The 16900-nt window shown below is 44.2% G+C and overlaps 1 protein-coding gene across 8 annotated transcripts in view; it reads left to right on the top strand.

Annotated features, from left to right (window-relative positions):
- Positions 1-16900, top strand: part of LOC137522827 (synaptotagmin-1-like) — a 304083-nt gene that overhangs the window by 280001 nt on the left and 7182 nt on the right. For all 8 annotated transcript variants that reach the window (XM_068242935.1, XM_068242939.1, XM_068242938.1 and 5 more), the window contains 2 exons: positions 3814-3931; positions 15405-15538. In XM_068242935.1, the coding sequence (XP_068099036.1) occupies positions 3814-3931; positions 15405-15538 (252 nt within the window). The remainder of the gene's footprint in view (positions 1-3813; positions 3932-15404; positions 15539-16900) is intronic.

Genomic DNA, 16900 nt, shown 5'->3' with positions numbered 1-16900 from the left:
GGTGGATCTTTGGCGGGCAGATGGGACACAGAGGCATGTTCTCTGCCTAATGACATGGCTCTGTGTCCTCCCACCGCCGCTCTCTGCCCCCCCCCCCCCCGCTGCGCTATAGCCCCCCGAGTTTAGCAACAAGATTTGTCGCTAACTGAGAGGTAAACAGAGGGGAAACGCCTCCTGTCGCTACCCCCCCTCCCTGCACGCTTAGGGCTTGATTCACAAAGCCGTGCAAACTGTTTAGCACGGGTGTGCTAAACAGTTAGCACGTGAACTGCCGTTTGTGGACTTTTACGCGCAATTTGCCGCGAATCGCGGCAAATTGCGCGCTCAAAAGTCCGTGATCGCGCGAATCGCGGCACTTTGCGCGCGCAAAAGTCCGCGAACGGCACTTCACGTGCTAACTGTTTAGCACACCCGTTCTGAACAGTTTGCACGGCTTTGTGAATCAAGCCCTATGAGAGACAACACAGTCTCTCAGTGCAGCGTCGTGATCCAGGGTTCAGGCAAGTGAAAGTGGGCCATTGCAGCGAGGAGCGGCGGTTTTTGTGGCTACCTGATTCGCTCAGCCCTGCAGATCAGGTAGCCTACTTTTTTCTTTTAACCCACCTTGGCCCCTCTTTAAAACTGCTGCCATTCAGCTGCATGTAAATTGCACGAAATGACGCTCATTGGCAGCAGACAGGATGGTGAACTGCTCGGCAAGTGCGCAGTTCAGCCATCCATATGAAAGAGGCCTTACATACAGTGGCTTGCAAAAGTATTTGGCCCCCTTGAAGTTTTCCACATTTTGTCACATTACTGCCACAAACATGAATCAATTTTATTGGAATTCCACGTGAAAGACCAACACAAAGTGGTGTACACGTGAGAAGTGGAACGAAAATCATACATGATTCCAAACATTTTTTTACAAATCACTAACTGCAAAGTGGGGTGTGCGTAATTATTCAGCCCCCTTTGGTCTGAGTGCAGTCAGTTGCCCATAGACATTGCCTGATGAGTGCTAATGACTAAATAGAGTGCACCTGTGTGTGATCTAATGCCAGTACAAATACAGCTGCTCTGTGACGGCCTCAGAGGTTGTCTAAGAGAATATTGGGAGCAACAACACCATGAAGTCCAAAGAACACACCAGACAGGTCAGGGATAAAGTTATTGAGAAATTTAAAGCAGGCTTAGGCTACAAAAAGATTTCAAAAAGCCTTGAACATCCCACGGAGCACTGTTCAAGCGATCATTCAGAAATGGAAGAAGTATGGCACAACTGTAAACCTACCAAGACAAGGCCGTCCACCTAAACTCACAGGCCGAACAAGGAGAGCGCTGATCAGAAATGCAGTCAAGAGGCCCATGGTGACTCTGGACGAGCTGCAGAGATCTACAGCTCAGGTGGGGGAATCTGTCCATAGGACAACTATTAGTCATGCACTGCACAAAGTTGGCTCTTATGGAAGACTGGCAAGAAGAATGCCATTGTTAACAGAAAAGCATAAGAAGTCCTGTTTGCAGTTTGCTGCAAGCCTTGTGGGGGACACAGCAAACATGTTGAAGAAGGTGCTTTGGTCGGATGAGACCAAAATGGAACTTTTTGGCCACAATGCAAAACGCTATGTGTGGCAGGAAACTAACCCTGCACATCACTCTGAACACACCATCCCCACTGTCAAATATGGTGGTGGCAGCATCATGCTCTGGTGGTGCTTCTCTTCAGCAGGGACAGGGAAGCTGGTCAAAGTTGATGGGAAGATGGATGGAGCTAAATACAGGGCAATCGTGGAAGAAAACCTCTTGGAGTCTACAAAAGACTTGAGACTGGGGAGGAGGTTCACCTTCCAGCAGGACAACAACCCTAAACATAAAGTCAGGGCAACAATGGAATGGTTTAAAACAAAACATATCCATGTGTTAGAATGGCCCAGTCAAAGTTCAGATCTAAATCCAATTGAGAATCTGTGGTAAGATCTGAAAACTGCTGTTCACAAACGCTGTCCATCTAATCTGACTGAGCTGGAGCTGTTTTGCAAAGCAGAATGGGCAAGGATTTCAGTCTCTAGATGTGCAAAGCTGGTAGAGACATACCCTAAAAGACTGGCAGCTGTAATTGCAGCAAAAGGTGGTTCTTCAAAGTATTGACTCAGGGGGCTGAATAATTACGCACACCCCACTTTGCAGTTATTGATTTGTAAAAAATGTTTGGAATCATGTATGATTTTCGTTCCACTTCTCACGTGTACACCACTTTGTATTGGTCTTTCACATAGAATTTCAATAAAATTGATTCATGTTTGTGGCAGTAATGTGACAAAATGTGGAAAACTTCAAGGTGGCCGAATACTTTTGCAAGCCACTGTATGTAGTACACAGGTAAGTAGACTGTATGTCCAATGCAGGCAACATCAAACCTGACCTCCTTTTAAAGTGACAGTGAAGTGAAAATAAACGTATGATGTAATGAATTGTATGTGTTGTACACATAATGAATACAACATTCATTCCAAAGAAAAGAGTCTCATATTTTTATTTTCAGTTTCATGTTTTTTTTTTTTTATAACATTGCATCATTCTATCATATTTGCAGTTTACAAACCATGCTCTGTACTTAAGCTGTAAAACAGAGCAGAGCTAATGACCCTTTGAGCTTTCCTGCAGTAAAACCTTAAACAAACAAGAAACAATGGGAGGGACTGTCTTCCACCCAAGTTTGGTCAGAGAGTTCAGAGAAGCTCTTTTGCAGGGGCGTAGCAATAGGGGTTGCAGAGGTTGCGACCGCATCGGGGCCCTTGGGCCAGAGGGGCCCCAAAGAGCCCTCCCTCAACTACAGTATTAGCTCTCTATTGGTCCAGTGCTCATAATAATCACTTCCATAGATACTTTGATTAGGGTTAATCATTAACAAACTGTTCCCCAACCCCTTCTTGCACCTCTGACACTGTAGTTGTCATTGGCAGGTTTTGGTGCGCTGTATCAATTGTTATGTATAGAGTGCTTGGGGGACCCCATTGCAAAATTTGCATCGGGGCCCACAGCTCCTTAGCTACGCCACTGCTCTTTTGCGTAGATAAAAAGTGAGGATTTTCAACTCTTCCTGTATGGAAAACAACATGAAAATCTTCTCTTTGCTACTAATGTTCTATTTCTTAGCTGTACTACAAATACAATTCATTATATCATAGGTTTATTGTTGCTTCAGGTTACCTTTAAGTAAATGTTACACCTGCCTGGAGATCCTGCTGTAATGAATTTCTTCTGTGGTCTTATCCTTCCCCCTTCTAATGCTGGGAATACACCATACAATTTTCTGTTAGATCTTCGATTTACCTGCCAGATAGATAATTTCCAACATGTTGGAAATGTATCTATCTTACCATCTATCTGCCGAGCAATTAGGCATTGTTCTACTCAGCAGGAGATAACCAGAAGACAATGCACCAGAGATAATGACCAGTCTCTACCAGTACATTACAGAATATAATCTAATTACAGAAAATCTTACCGAAAATCTAACAGAAAGATCTAACAGAAAATTGTATGGTGTATTCCCAGCATTAGTAATGTGCTTAGTCAGTAAGGAAAACAGACAGATTTCCTTTAGGAATCGATGGAAGATATATGCTATAATTTCTCTGCATGTAGTTCAGTGTTCAGTCCTAACTGCGAGAACAATGCTGCTGAGGTAAATGTTTATCATATGAGGAATGCATATTTTATATTAGTCTTGAAACAATATTCTTACTTTGTGAATTGCTACCTTATCATGCTACAAGCAGCCAGTCTCCATGTGGTCACTTCATAACATGTGTCTTCTGTTTGTCACAGCAAGAGAAGTTGGGCGACTGCTGCTTCTCGCTGCGATACGTTCCCACAGCAGGCAAGCTCACTGTGATCGTCCTGGAGGCCAAGAATCTCAAGAAGATGGACGTAGGAGGACTTTCTGGTTTGTTTTTACAGATATTTGTCATACATTGCTTGAAATACCGTATACAACAGGGCGTTTACGGCATCATCTTAAGAACCCCAACCACGTTTTATAATGGCTTATGTGGTGAGAGGACTTTTGATAAGGATACTTCATCAGCCACCAAGCAGTCTATTTAGAGCTATTAGCTCAGCAGGAAGTAGCAGTGTTAGGGAGTCTTGCCCAAGGTCTCCTTACTGAATAGGAGCTGGCTTACTGTACAAGAAGAGCTAGGAAGAAGAGCTAATCTCCTGTATCAGAGGCAACGCCCTTAAAGTGAACCCAAGGGGAAAATAAACTGATGAAATAAACAACTGAATCTATCCTCCTACTCCTAAAAATGACTTCTCATGTTTTTATTATAAGTATAAACATTTACAAAGTAGATTTAATGTTTTATTGTACCTGCTCAATTGCAGGGTCTAAAGCATCCTAGAGGGAAATACATGAACTATTGACTTTTTGTAACTATCTCTTGCAGTCAGAAGCCCAGTTACCTGCTTAGGAAAGTGTTTCATAGCTGTAATTTATCAGTTAGGGATGCTATAGTCTGACTGGGTCCCAACTGGAGGAGAAAAACTGTCAGATGTATGCATAGTTAGATATTAACTATTTCAGGCGGGAAAAAAAGAAAAGGAGCACATCTTAGGGTTCCTTCCACTGTATATACACGTCTATCTCATCACGTCACATGTCATCTCAGGTACACTTTAAACATTTCTCCCGGTGTAAAATGCACTAGAAATCACTGTCCTCCTATGTCCCTGTTGCTTACAGTAAGCAGTAAAAATCTGACAGATCTGACAGGTTTTGGACAAGTCAATCTCCTAAGGTGGGATTCTCAGTATTTACTTTATTCTTTACAAAAGTAATCCATGTAAAGGATCCATACAAAGATGCCAGCCAGCCTCCCTACTCGCTTGCACACTATTCTGGCAGTTGGAGATGACAATCTGGGCTATGCCATCTCCCATTAGGCAGCCATGTGAAGCAAAGCACAGATGCATGTCCGCTTTGCAATGCAGCCCCTCTCCTAGTACATGTGAAGGGATGTAGACGAAGTGTCTGGTGAATCATGAAACCTTCTGTTTTCAATAAATATTATCTCTGGGGTATTTGGAGGTTGGAGGAGATACTGGTAATTTTGCTAAATACTGGAGATTTGATTTAAAGGACACCTGGACTGAAGGGATATGGAAGATGCCATATTTATTTCCTACAATGCACATCACCTGGCTATCCTTCTGATCGCTTTGGCTACAGTAGTGTCTGGATCTGTATCACTCCTGAAACAAGCATGCAGGTAATCTAGTCAGACTTAAAGTGAACCTCCGGACTAAAAATCTACTCAGCAGCACTGAAAAGGCTTTGTGTTTCATTAACAGTTTCACAGCATCAGAACTTTGTTTCTCTTATACAAGCCTCATTTTTAGCTGCACAGAAGAAAACTGTCCGGGCTTTTTCCCCCTGATGCTGTGCAAAGCATGATGGGATTTCTGATTTTGTTGTTCTCGTTCCGCTGTTTTGGTGCAATTTTTTTTTTACATTTTGAATTTGACATTTGAAGCCTAGCATGTGCAGCTGGGAGGGGTAATCATGACACAGGATAGTTGGAACTGTGTCTTATGCTCCCTGTCACCTCCTTTCAACCAAAAAGATGGCTGCCCCATGACAAAGATGGCTGCCCCCACGAATCACAAACATTTGCCTGTTCTTTTAAAACAGGGTGGGTAAGAGATTATATTACCTATCTATTTTAATTAACATAACTAATGTAACTTGATGCCAGTATGTTTGTTTAGGCTGAAGTTCCCCTTTAAGTCAGAAAACTCTGATCTGCAGCATGCTTGTTCAGGGTCTATGGCTGAAAGTATTAGAGGTAGACGATCAGCAGAACAGCCAGGCTACTGGTATTGTTTAAAGTGTAACTATCGGGCATAAAATCAGAAATCAATTCTTTATTTTTATCTGGTAAGCAAGTAATAAGGATGCCAATCAGGCAATCGAAAAGTTAAAATCACTATTACTTTTCTTGATTATAAATGATCATTCCCCAGTTTACATGACTCTTATTTGGTACACAAACAATTTGGTACACAAAAACGAAGTTGCAGGGCATGCTGGGTTGTCCTTTTTTGCATCTCTGCTTCCCCTCAGACTTAAAGGGAACATTAACTGAGAGGGATATGGATGTCTTTTAACCACTTCGGCCTATCTGGACGGATATATTCGTCCAGATAGGCTGCACTAACCGCCTTCCGCTGCCCCGGAAATCAATGAATGGGAACACAGTTCCCATTCATTGATCTGTGTCTCAATATCAAAAACTGACAGCTTCTCTGAAAAGCCACGATTTTTGTAAGGCCACATACAGACATCAGACTATAGTCTTTGGAAAATGAAAGATCACAGACCAATCTTACCACCCTTCATGTAGTATGAGAGCCATACTCTACACAGTCTTTTCTATGGAGCTGAACTCCACATCAGAAAAAAAATCTTCGCAAGATGCTGCACACACAGATGCTGTACAGACACAAAAGATCAGTATCTGCAAAAGGTCTGTTCCTGCCAAAAATCCATTCCTGCAAATTGCAATGATAGTCTATGAGATCTGCAGATCATCATACACACCTTGTTTAACTGACATTCATCTGCAGATCAGATCCACCAGGATGGATTTTCAGATCTGCAGATCTGCAGATGAATGTCAGTTAAATCATGTGTGTATGATGATCTGCAGATCTCATAGACTATCATTGCAATTTGCAGGAATGGATTTTTGGCAGGAACAGATCTTTTGCAGATACTGATCTTTTGTGTCTGTACAGCATCTGTGTGTGCAGCATCTTGCCAAGATTTTTTCCTGATGTGGAGTTCAGCTCCATAGAAAAGACTGTGTAGAGTATGGCTCTTATACTACAGGAAGGGTGGTAAGATTGGTCTGTGATCTTTCATTTTCCAAAGACTATGGTCTGATGTCTGTATGTGGCCTAAGTGTCACGTCATCCCTTCAGTTCCTATAAGCTAGAGCTCTCACTTACAGGATAACAAAAAAATCACTAGTAAACTAGTAGATGTAGTAAAACTACATCTACATATATATATATTTTTTAAATGTACACAATCAATTACATTTAAAAGTATCTGTTTACCTCCCCAGTCCAAAAAAAATTCCAAATAACATTTTTAATAATAACAAAAAAAAAAAATTACAGTTCAAAAACAAAAAACAACATAAATAGTTACAGTGGTTTGCAAAAGTATTCGGCCCCCTTGACGTTTTCCACATTTTGTCACATTACTGACACAAACATGAATCAATTTTATTGGAATTTCACGTGAAAGACCAATACAAAGTGGTGTACACGTGAGAAGTGGAACAAAAAACATACATGGTTCCAAACATTTAAAAAAAAAAATAACTGCAAAGTGGGGTGTGCGTAATTATTCAGCCCCCTGAGTCAATACTTTGTAGAACCACCTTTTGCTGCAATTACAGCTGCCAGTCTTTTAGAGTATGTCTACCAGCTTTGCACATCTAGAGACTGAAATCCTTGCCCATTCTTCTTTGAAAAAAAGCTCCAGCTCAGTCAGATTAGATGGACAGCATTTGTGAACAGCAGTTTTCAGATCTTGCCACATATTCTCGATTGGATTTAGATCTGGACTTTGACTGGGCCATTTTAACACATGGATATGTTTTGTTTTAAACCATTCCATTGTTGCCCTGGCTTTATGTTTAGGGTCATTGTCCTGCTGGAAGGTGAACTTCCGCCCCAGTCTCAAGTCTTTTGCAGACTCTAAGAGGTTTTCTTCCAAGATTGCCCTGTATTTGGCTCCATCCATCTTCCCATCAACTCTGACCAGCTTCCCTGTCCCTGTTGAAGAGAAGCACCCCCAGAGCATGATGCTGCCACCACCATATTTGCATATTTGACAGTGGGGATGGTGTGCTCAGAGTGATGTGCAGTGTTAGTTTTCCGCCACACATAGCGTTTTGCATTTTGGCAAAAAAGTTCCATTTTGGTCTCATCTGACCAGAGCACCGTCTTCCACATGTTTGTTGTGTCCCCCACATGGCTGGTGGCAAACTGCAAACGGGACTTCTTATGTTTTTCTGTTAACAATGGCTTTCTTCTTGACACTCTTTCATAAAGGCCAACTTTGTGCAGTGCACGACTAATAGTTGTCCTATAGACAGATTCCCCCACCTGAGCTGTAGATCTCTGCAGCTCATTCAGAGTCACCATGGGCCTCTTGACTGCATTTCTGATCAGCGCTCTTCTTGTTCTGCCTGTGAGTTTAGGTGGACGGCCTTGTCTTGGTAGGTTTACAGTTGTGCCATACTCCTTCCATTTATGAATGATCGCTTGAACAGTGCTCCGCGGGATGTTCAAGGCTTTGGAAATCTTTTTGTAGCCCAAGCCTGCTTTAAATTTCTCAATAACTTTATCCCTCACCTGTCTGGTGTGTTCTTTGGACTTCATGGTGTTGTTGCTCCCAATATTCTCTTAGACAACCTCTGAGGCCGTCACAGAGCAGCTGTATTTATACTGACGTTCTATTACACACAGGTGCACTCTATTTAGTCATTAGCACTCATCAGGCAATGTCTATGGGCAACTGACTGCACTCAGACCAAAGGGGGCTGAATAATTACGCACACCCCACTTTGTAGTTATTTATTTGTAAAAAATGTTTGGAATCATGTATGATTTTCGTTCCACTTCTCACGCGTACACCACTTTGTATTGGTCTTTCATGTGGAATTCCAATAAAATTGATTCATGTTTGTGGCAGTAATATGACAAAATGTGGAAAACTCCAAGGGGGCCGAATACTTTTGCAAGCCACTGTACATAAGTCCTGAAAGAAAGACAAATGAGGAGGAAAGAGGGACGGGGACTGTCCTTCCAAAAGAGGGACAGTTGAGAGCTATGGAGTAGGCTGGTGCCAGTAAGGGGCAGGTCCGGGGGGGTTAGATTATTAATAGAGCCTGCCAGGGATGGTCGGAATTGCCAATTCCCTCATTGACAATTACCGCTACCGATTCCGCTTTCCGCATTCCGGATGCGGTTTTTCATGGTAGTTTCCTCCAACTTCCGCATTTCCCATTGGAAATTGCATTTCCGCATTAGAATTCGGAAATCGGTAATAGAAATGCAGTAGGCGGATTTTCGCGGAAATCGTGCATATTTTCATGGAAATTTATGCCAAGTTTAACATCAATTGTCTCGAAAACAAAAAAGTCTATTTAAAAGGTTTTTTTTTCTCTTGTTCCCACTTTTCGGCTTAACATACTTTGAAAATTTGGGGTTTCTATGGGGGCTTTGCGATTAACCTCTAAAGTCGGCGGCATACCGCATATAGTAATGCGGATTTTCTGCATTTTACATTACAGTCAATGGCCGCTGACTTTAGAGGTTAATAGCAAAGCTGCCGTAGGTGCTAGAAACACCAAAAGAAGAAGAAGAGGCAAAAAATCTTTCAAAAAGACCTTGTAGTTTTTGAGAAAATCAATGTTCAAGTCGACAGAAATTTCCATGAAAATATCCACGATGTCCGCGAAAATCCGCCTACTGAATTTGTATTACCAATTTCCGAATTCCAATGCAGAAATGCAAATTCCAATGGGAAATGCGGAAATTGAATTTCCGCGGAATCCGAATGATCATCCCTAGAGCCTGCTTTTTCACAGGGCCCACTCAAGGCAAATGTAGTTTACTTCCTAAGACTTTAATACTGGACTTATACCTCAGTATGAAGGAATACCCAGAAATGGTGGAATTTTGCAACAAGCCAACAAGTGACGCCCTTGCGTATTGAGCACAAGCTTGCATGTAGAATACTTTGTCAGCCATCAGTGTCACCATAGATTAAGTATGTATGACAAAATCTCCATATGACAGAATACCCATTATCCCAAAGAAATGTTTGTGTCAGATGCTGAAGGAAAAGCGCTCCCAAAGGCACTGCGTGTTGTGGACATGTCCGGTTACATCAAGATTACCCACTGATGTGAAAATTCCTGCTTAAAAAGGTCACCAAGACGCAATCCCAGTGGGTGCTGCATATTGATTTGTTGTGAAACTGATCAGATGCACTAAATTGGTAAGAAGGCTAATTTCCGGCAAATTAGGAGCGTTTTTTTCTTTTCTTTTTGGCACAAAGAAAAAAGTGGAAGTATTTTATTTTTATATTGCGAGAAAAAATTGAGAATTGGCTATTGGGTGCATGAGAAATAACAAACAACTTTATTCCATATCAAAATATACGTAGAAATCATCAAACCCAAACATCCCCCTCAATATCTTAAGAACTATAAAAACATATACAATATAGCTAGCTCCAGCCCCCCCGGGGAGGACCCCCACCTAGAGAGAAAATGAGGCTGCAGTCCTCAAAAACCCAAAAATGAGTCCCACTAATGCAGGCGAGTAAAACCAAATGGCCATCCACTGAAGCAAGAAGGACAGCGTTGTTCCTCAGATGGACTTCAGAATGCTGCTGAAAAGCATATAAAAAGTAGCACTTTCTTGTATGTTGAATGAGATGGACCACATAGATGCACAACTATAAGCTTTGTGGGTCTTGATAGAATTTATATACATCCGAGAGGTGGCGACATTGATAGAAAATTGTTACAACTTGAATCCAGATGGATTTTCAATTTAAAGGCCACGGAACCCAAGGGCTTAAATGATAGCATTAATTATCGGGTTTTTTTGCCCGAGTAGATTGGATTTGCTTGGTTGCTTCGGGTTGCTCCCCTCCAGTTTGTTCGCGGGTGTTGCTTGTCCCTACTCTGCATGTGCTTTTCTCTAACCCCTGTGGCCAATGTTTGACCATTATTTACTGGGTGCACACATGGTTGGACCCAGTGTTTTGTAACATTATTTCTGATTGCTCTCCTCGCCCTGACTTCATATAGTTTGTGTTCTAGTATGGGCTTGAGATATGGGTATAATGCGCGACCCTGGTCTTGTGATTGTGATCAGTTGTCCGATCTTCAACCATGGTCGTCGCATTCCCCTGCCTCTTTTTCTTTTCTTTCATATGCATTTAATGATTTAATGGCATGTCTGGTCCTGTCGATATACAGGTTACGGGGCTGTGATGGCTATTTTGAAATAGACGTTTTTTGATGCATTTTGGCTTTGACTCCCCGCCCCGCTTGTCCCCGCCTGGGTTCTGCCTCTGGGCGTCGCCCCGCTGTTTGCCGCCCTACGTTGCGTTATACGCTTCCTGGTTGGCATGGTGGAGCGCCTTTTGCGTTCCAGCGGGCCGCCGCCCATGCGTCCGCGCTGGGCGTCGGGGGGCGTGTCCTGCGGCGCTTTGCCCCTCGATGCGTCCCTGTCGCGCATGGCGGACGTAAGCGGTGGCGTGGGCGGGGGTAGGCGGGTCCGGGCTTCATATGGGGATGTTTAAATACGCCATCATGGCGTGCATATTCGTATACTCTGCTGTTTGCCTTTGAAAAAGCCGCGAGAGGCGGCGAAACATGTCAGGCTATAAGACAGCTTCCAGCTCTCCCCGGCATCACCCCTGGAGCCACTGAAACTTTTGCAGGATCCACTGAACTCTTTGCAGGTTCCATTTGATCGCAGCTTCAGGATGGTAACTATGGATGTCCATGCTGCACATGTCTAGCTGTGTGGCACAGTGGCTTACATTGATGCTTTTGTCCTACCACGCTTTGCCTCAAGTGCTTTTATCTATGGCTCTGGTGTGCATCAAGCATATACTGCCCTGACTTTCCCTGCGATTGGGGGACCTTCTAAGTTATCAGGCTGTGACTTTACCTCCTGTGGTTTGTCATTATACATGATGCCATTGCATATCTACATCTGTGCTTGATAAGCTTGCTGCTTCACACTGGTATAGCTGATTCACTCCTTTCCAACACACAAGGAATCTGCATGCGTGTTCAGGACCTGATGCTGCTTCACGTTTTTCAATTGCTGCTTGAGATTGCACGTGCTACTGCTGCATACTAACCTCTTTGCTGGACAAGCTTATAGTTGTGCATCTATGTGGTCCATCTCATTCAACATACAAGAAAGTGCTACTTTTTATATGCTTTTCAGCAGCATTCTGAAGTCCATCTGAGGAACAACGCTGTCCTTCTTGCTTCAGTGGATGGCCATTTGGTTTTACTCGCCTGCATTAGTGGGACTCATTTTTGGGTTTTTGAGGACTGCAGCCTCATTTTCTCTCCAGGTGGGGGTCCTCCCCGGGGGGGCTGGAGCTAGCTATATTGTATATGTTTTTGTATATGTTCTTAAGATATTGAGGGGGATGTTTGGGTTTGATGATTTCTACGTATATTTTGATATGGAATAAAGTTGTTTGTTATTTCTCATGCACCCAATAGCCAATTCTCAATTTTTCCTCGCAATATATTCTTATCATTGGCAGGATGCATGGGATCTGATATTATAAATTCATTATTCAATTTATTGTTGATGTGTTATCCCATTTGACCAATCTTTCCCAATCTTTGAGCTATTTTACATATTTTATTTTTATGTTTTCAGATGGATGAGCATGTGTTATAAGGCAGCGTAAATAGCAATGCCAATAGAAAAGTAAAAACATGAGTCATTGGGGGTCAAACTCTAAACAAAATCTCAGTACATCTATACACTTCCCCTTGATAGGTTTAACCACTGTAACCGGACGTGGGTCTCATGTCTGCGGCTACTGCGGCTACAGCCACAGGGAAGCGAGACTCACATCTGTGAAGTTTGCGTGGCTGTGCGCGATCGTGTGGGCGGAAGCCCGTGCTCGCAATAGTCACAGAAGCAGGGGGGATTGGTGGCAGGGAACAGACGTCCCCTATGCCAATCAGTGCTTGTCCCGTGATATAGATCATTTTGTTGTGATAAGTAGTGATAAAGTTATTGGGGAAAGAAAGGGAGAAGCGATGAAATGTGAAAATTCCTCTCCTCCATAAGGTGAAAACAACCCACGGGCTGAAGTGGTTAAAGTGGACCTGAACTCTTGCACAGGACAGAAGGAAAACATAGAGAATGCACCCTGTATGTATTTAGAGAGTTTAGCCTGTCTAATTCCCCCTCATCTGTGACTAATCACAACTGTAAATTTGATCCCTTAGCTGTTTCAGCTGTCTGCCTTGGCAGAGCAGCTATTTTGTAAACACAGTTAACCCTATGTCTGCTTCCATTAAAGCAGGAAGTGGAAACTGCAGATTTATTGCAGGATTTGTATCAGCTGTAACAAAGAAATATTGTTGTTTTTTTGAGGTTATTATAATGTTGCTTATCTTTTAGAGCAGAGAGGAAGCTCTGAGTTCAGGTCCGTTTTAAAGAGAATCTGTAATTTAAAAAAAAAAAACTCTGGGGGATACTTACCTCGGGAGGGGGAAGGCTCTGGATCCTAAGGAGGCTTCCCCCGTCCACCGCCATCCCTCCGTTCGAGTGCTGGGAGCCCCCAAACTGCGGCGAGGTAAATAATTAAGTACAGCGATCCTGCACAGGCGCACTACCGCCTCCTTGTTCGGGCTAAGGCATAAATAGCCGAGCCCGATCAATCCGCTCTACTGCGAGGGTGCGAGTCCTTTGCGCCTGCACAGTAGAGCAGATACGATAGGGAGTGGCTATTTCCGCCTTACCCAAACAAAGAGCCGCTACTGTGCCTGCGCTGGATCGCGTGACTTAAATATCCCTGCTTGTCAAGCCGGCTTGTTGAGGAGGTTTGGGGGAGCCAGCACAGGATCCCACGGGCTATTGAGGACGGTGAAGCCTTATTGGGACCCTGAGGCTTCTCCCTCCAGAGGTAAGTATCCCCCAGAAGGTTTTAATAATTAGAAAGTATTTAGCACCAGCGCGGTGTGGCGCACATGCGTGGAAGGATCCAGATACGACAGGGAAGGCGTGAATTCCAGTAACATACTTCCTGTCCAGCAGGGAGTATGTCATTGAGCGAGGGGCGGTGACAGCAGGTGAAGAGCGTGCGGGTAGGGGGGGGGGGGGGGCGACGCTATGCATATGACCCTGTCGGTGCACTCTACTGCAGGGTCATACGCATGTAGTTTTTGGCGTTGCAGTGCACTGCGATGGGAGCTGAGCATCGCACTGCAAACGCTTGCCTCAAGTGTGAAACTGGCCTAAAGCACATCTGTACTGAGAGATACATGGAGGCTACCATATTTTATCTCCTTTTGAATAATGCATGAATAATGCACATTGCCTGGCTGTCCTGCTGATCTTCTGCCTCTAATACTTTTAGTCATAGACCCTGACCAAGCATGCAGCAGATCAGGTGCTCTGACTGAAGTCTGTCTAGATTAGCTGCATGCTTGTTCCAGGTACTGTATGCGATACAAACACTACTACAGCCAAAGAGATCAGCAGGATGCCAGGCAACTGGCATTTCTTAAAAGGAAAGACTGTAAATATGGCAACCTCCATATTACTCTCACTTGTCAGTTGTCTATCTACTGGCAGAAACTAAAAATTAACCTGTAGGGAGAAGTATATTAGGGGCGTTTGTAAGTTGGGGACTACCTGTATTACCGATATTTTCTATAGACTAATCAGTTGTGATTAGTCATAGACTTTACTGGCCCCTATGCTAACACTAACCCCTCCCCTCCCTGTGCCTGCTAACCTCCCCTTCCTTTCAGGAAACCCCAGTAGTAGCTGGATGGTGTAATGGTTAAGGGCTCCGCCTCTGACACAGGAGGCCACGGTTCGAATCTCGGCTCTGCCTGTTCAGTAAGCCAGCACCTATTCAGTAGGCAGGGATGGATCAAGACCAAGTTGCGCCTGGGGCAAGATCAGGTTTTGGCGCCTAAAGGTCAGGTTTTGGCGCCTAAACTGCCATTCATTTTGCCGCCTTTTTAAGAATTCAACAAACTGCGCCTGGGGCAAGATACCCGCTTGCCCCCCCCTAGATCCGTCCCTGTCAGTAGGAGACCTTAGGCAAGTCTCCGTCTCCCTGACATTGCTACTGCCTATAGAGCGCGTCCTAGTGGCTGCAGCTCTGGTGCTTTGAGTCCACCAGGAGAAAAGTGCGATATAAATGTTATTTGTCTTTGTCAGTACCCAAATGATCAGCTATTAGGAGCCAGTTGGCTATAGAGACTACTAATTGATCGTCTCCAAATGACCAGTTTGCTACTAAACTATCTGATCTATCGTAATAGCCAATTTGCTCATAATGGCCAATCGGCTTTCTACTATCGGACGCACCATGCGCCCAAAGTCACAGACTCTGTGCCCATTGTCTACATTTACATTGACATTTATGCAGACGCCTGCTAAAATGGGCTCCCAAATGACCTGATTTGTCAGCTTAAAGTCACTACATAAAATGTGATAAAATGTGTGTGTGATTTATGCTCTTGCAGTTATAATGAAAGAATACGCAGTGTTAGAGTGTATGCAGTTAGTAAACGTTATGTGAATTGCATTCATTTTTTTAGATCCATATGTGAAGATACATCTAATGCAGAATGGAAAACGACTGAAAAAGAAGAAGACCACCATCAAGAAAAACACGCTGAATCCCTACTATAATGAGTCCTTCAGCTTTGAGGTTCCTTTTGAGCAAATTCAGGTAAAATATCATAAAGAATATATCTTCATAGTGTATTGGCTTTCTGAAAAGCTTTTGGTATGTTATTGTAGTGGCGTAGCTAGCTAGAGATCATGGGGCCCCATAGCAAAACTTTCATGGGGCCTTCAGATGGAGGCACTCTTAAACAATGATACCTGCCCCTACTCTATGGATATGTGTTAATTAGGCAATTTACATTCTCATGCAATCAACACTGCACATAGTTCATGGACACTGAGACAAAGTTTGAGGGTGGAGGAACATAAGAAAGTTAATGGTGAATACATTAAGTACCACCTGGACCTCCAATGCTCCAGGGTCCCATAGCAGCCGCTATGGCTGCTATCACTATTGCTACGCCCAGGGGCGTACCTACAAATCCCCGGGCCCCCCTGCAAAAAAAAAAATCCGGGGCCCCCCCCACTCAGGGGCAGGAGGGGTCGCAGCATAAGAGGAGAGTGTGGCTCTCCTCGGGCTCTCCTCTCAGCGATCCCCCTCCTGCAAACATTGGTGGCAGCGGGCAACAGCAGCGGTGGCGGCAGGATGAATACATTACCTCCTTCTCGCTGGAGGATTTCCGTTCTCAAAGAGCCTCTTGCAACTTCCTGTGTAAACAGGAAGCCCTCCAGCAAGAAGGAGGTAATGTATTCATCCTGACGCCACCGCCGCTGCTGCTGCCCGCTGCCACCAATGTTTGCAGGAGGGGGATCGATGAGAGAAGAGCCCGAGGTGAGGGAGAGGGGGGGAATGTCCCCCCTCCCCACCGATCTGCCACACTCTCCTCTGATGCTGCGACCCCTCCTGCCCCCCAAAAGTCCCTGAGCGGGGCCCTACGTGGGCCCCGGGCCCCCCCGCGACGGCAGGGGTCACATCCCCTATTGGTACTCCAGTGCCTACGCCCCTGGTTATGTCACCAATAGAAGAGAGAGAGTCGGAGCACCAACTCATGTGCATAGGGTATTTATTGGCAGCCACATAGGCTAACAGGCTTCCAGAAAAGGTTACAGAGGAGAGATATTGGCCTTACAGCCGTTTCACAGCAACTGCCGCTTCGTCAGAGACCATATGGTCTCTGACGAAGTGACAGTTGCTGTGAAACGGCTGTAAGGCCAGTATCTCTCCTGGTGCTCCGACTCTCTCTCTTCTATTGGTGATCGATTGTATGTCCAACGTGAGCACAGCCATCTATAGGGGCAGTCCATAGAGCTCGTCTTCAGCAAGCACCTGGTGCCTACCTAACTCTCTTTCTACATATGCCCCTGGTTATGTGTGTTAATGGTCTGTAATTGGCTTGCATCTCTACTTCACTATCTATGCCACTGTACTACTTTATATATCAGATTAAGCAGCTATATATTTTTT

Source organism: Hyperolius riggenbachi, chromosome 6 (assembly GCF_040937935.1).
Source record: "Hyperolius riggenbachi isolate aHypRig1 chromosome 6, aHypRig1.pri, whole genome shotgun sequence".
NCBI classification, from domain to species: Eukaryota; Metazoa; Chordata; class Amphibia; order Anura; family Hyperoliidae; genus Hyperolius; species Hyperolius riggenbachi.
This window is presented reverse-complemented; position numbering and strand designations above follow the sequence as displayed.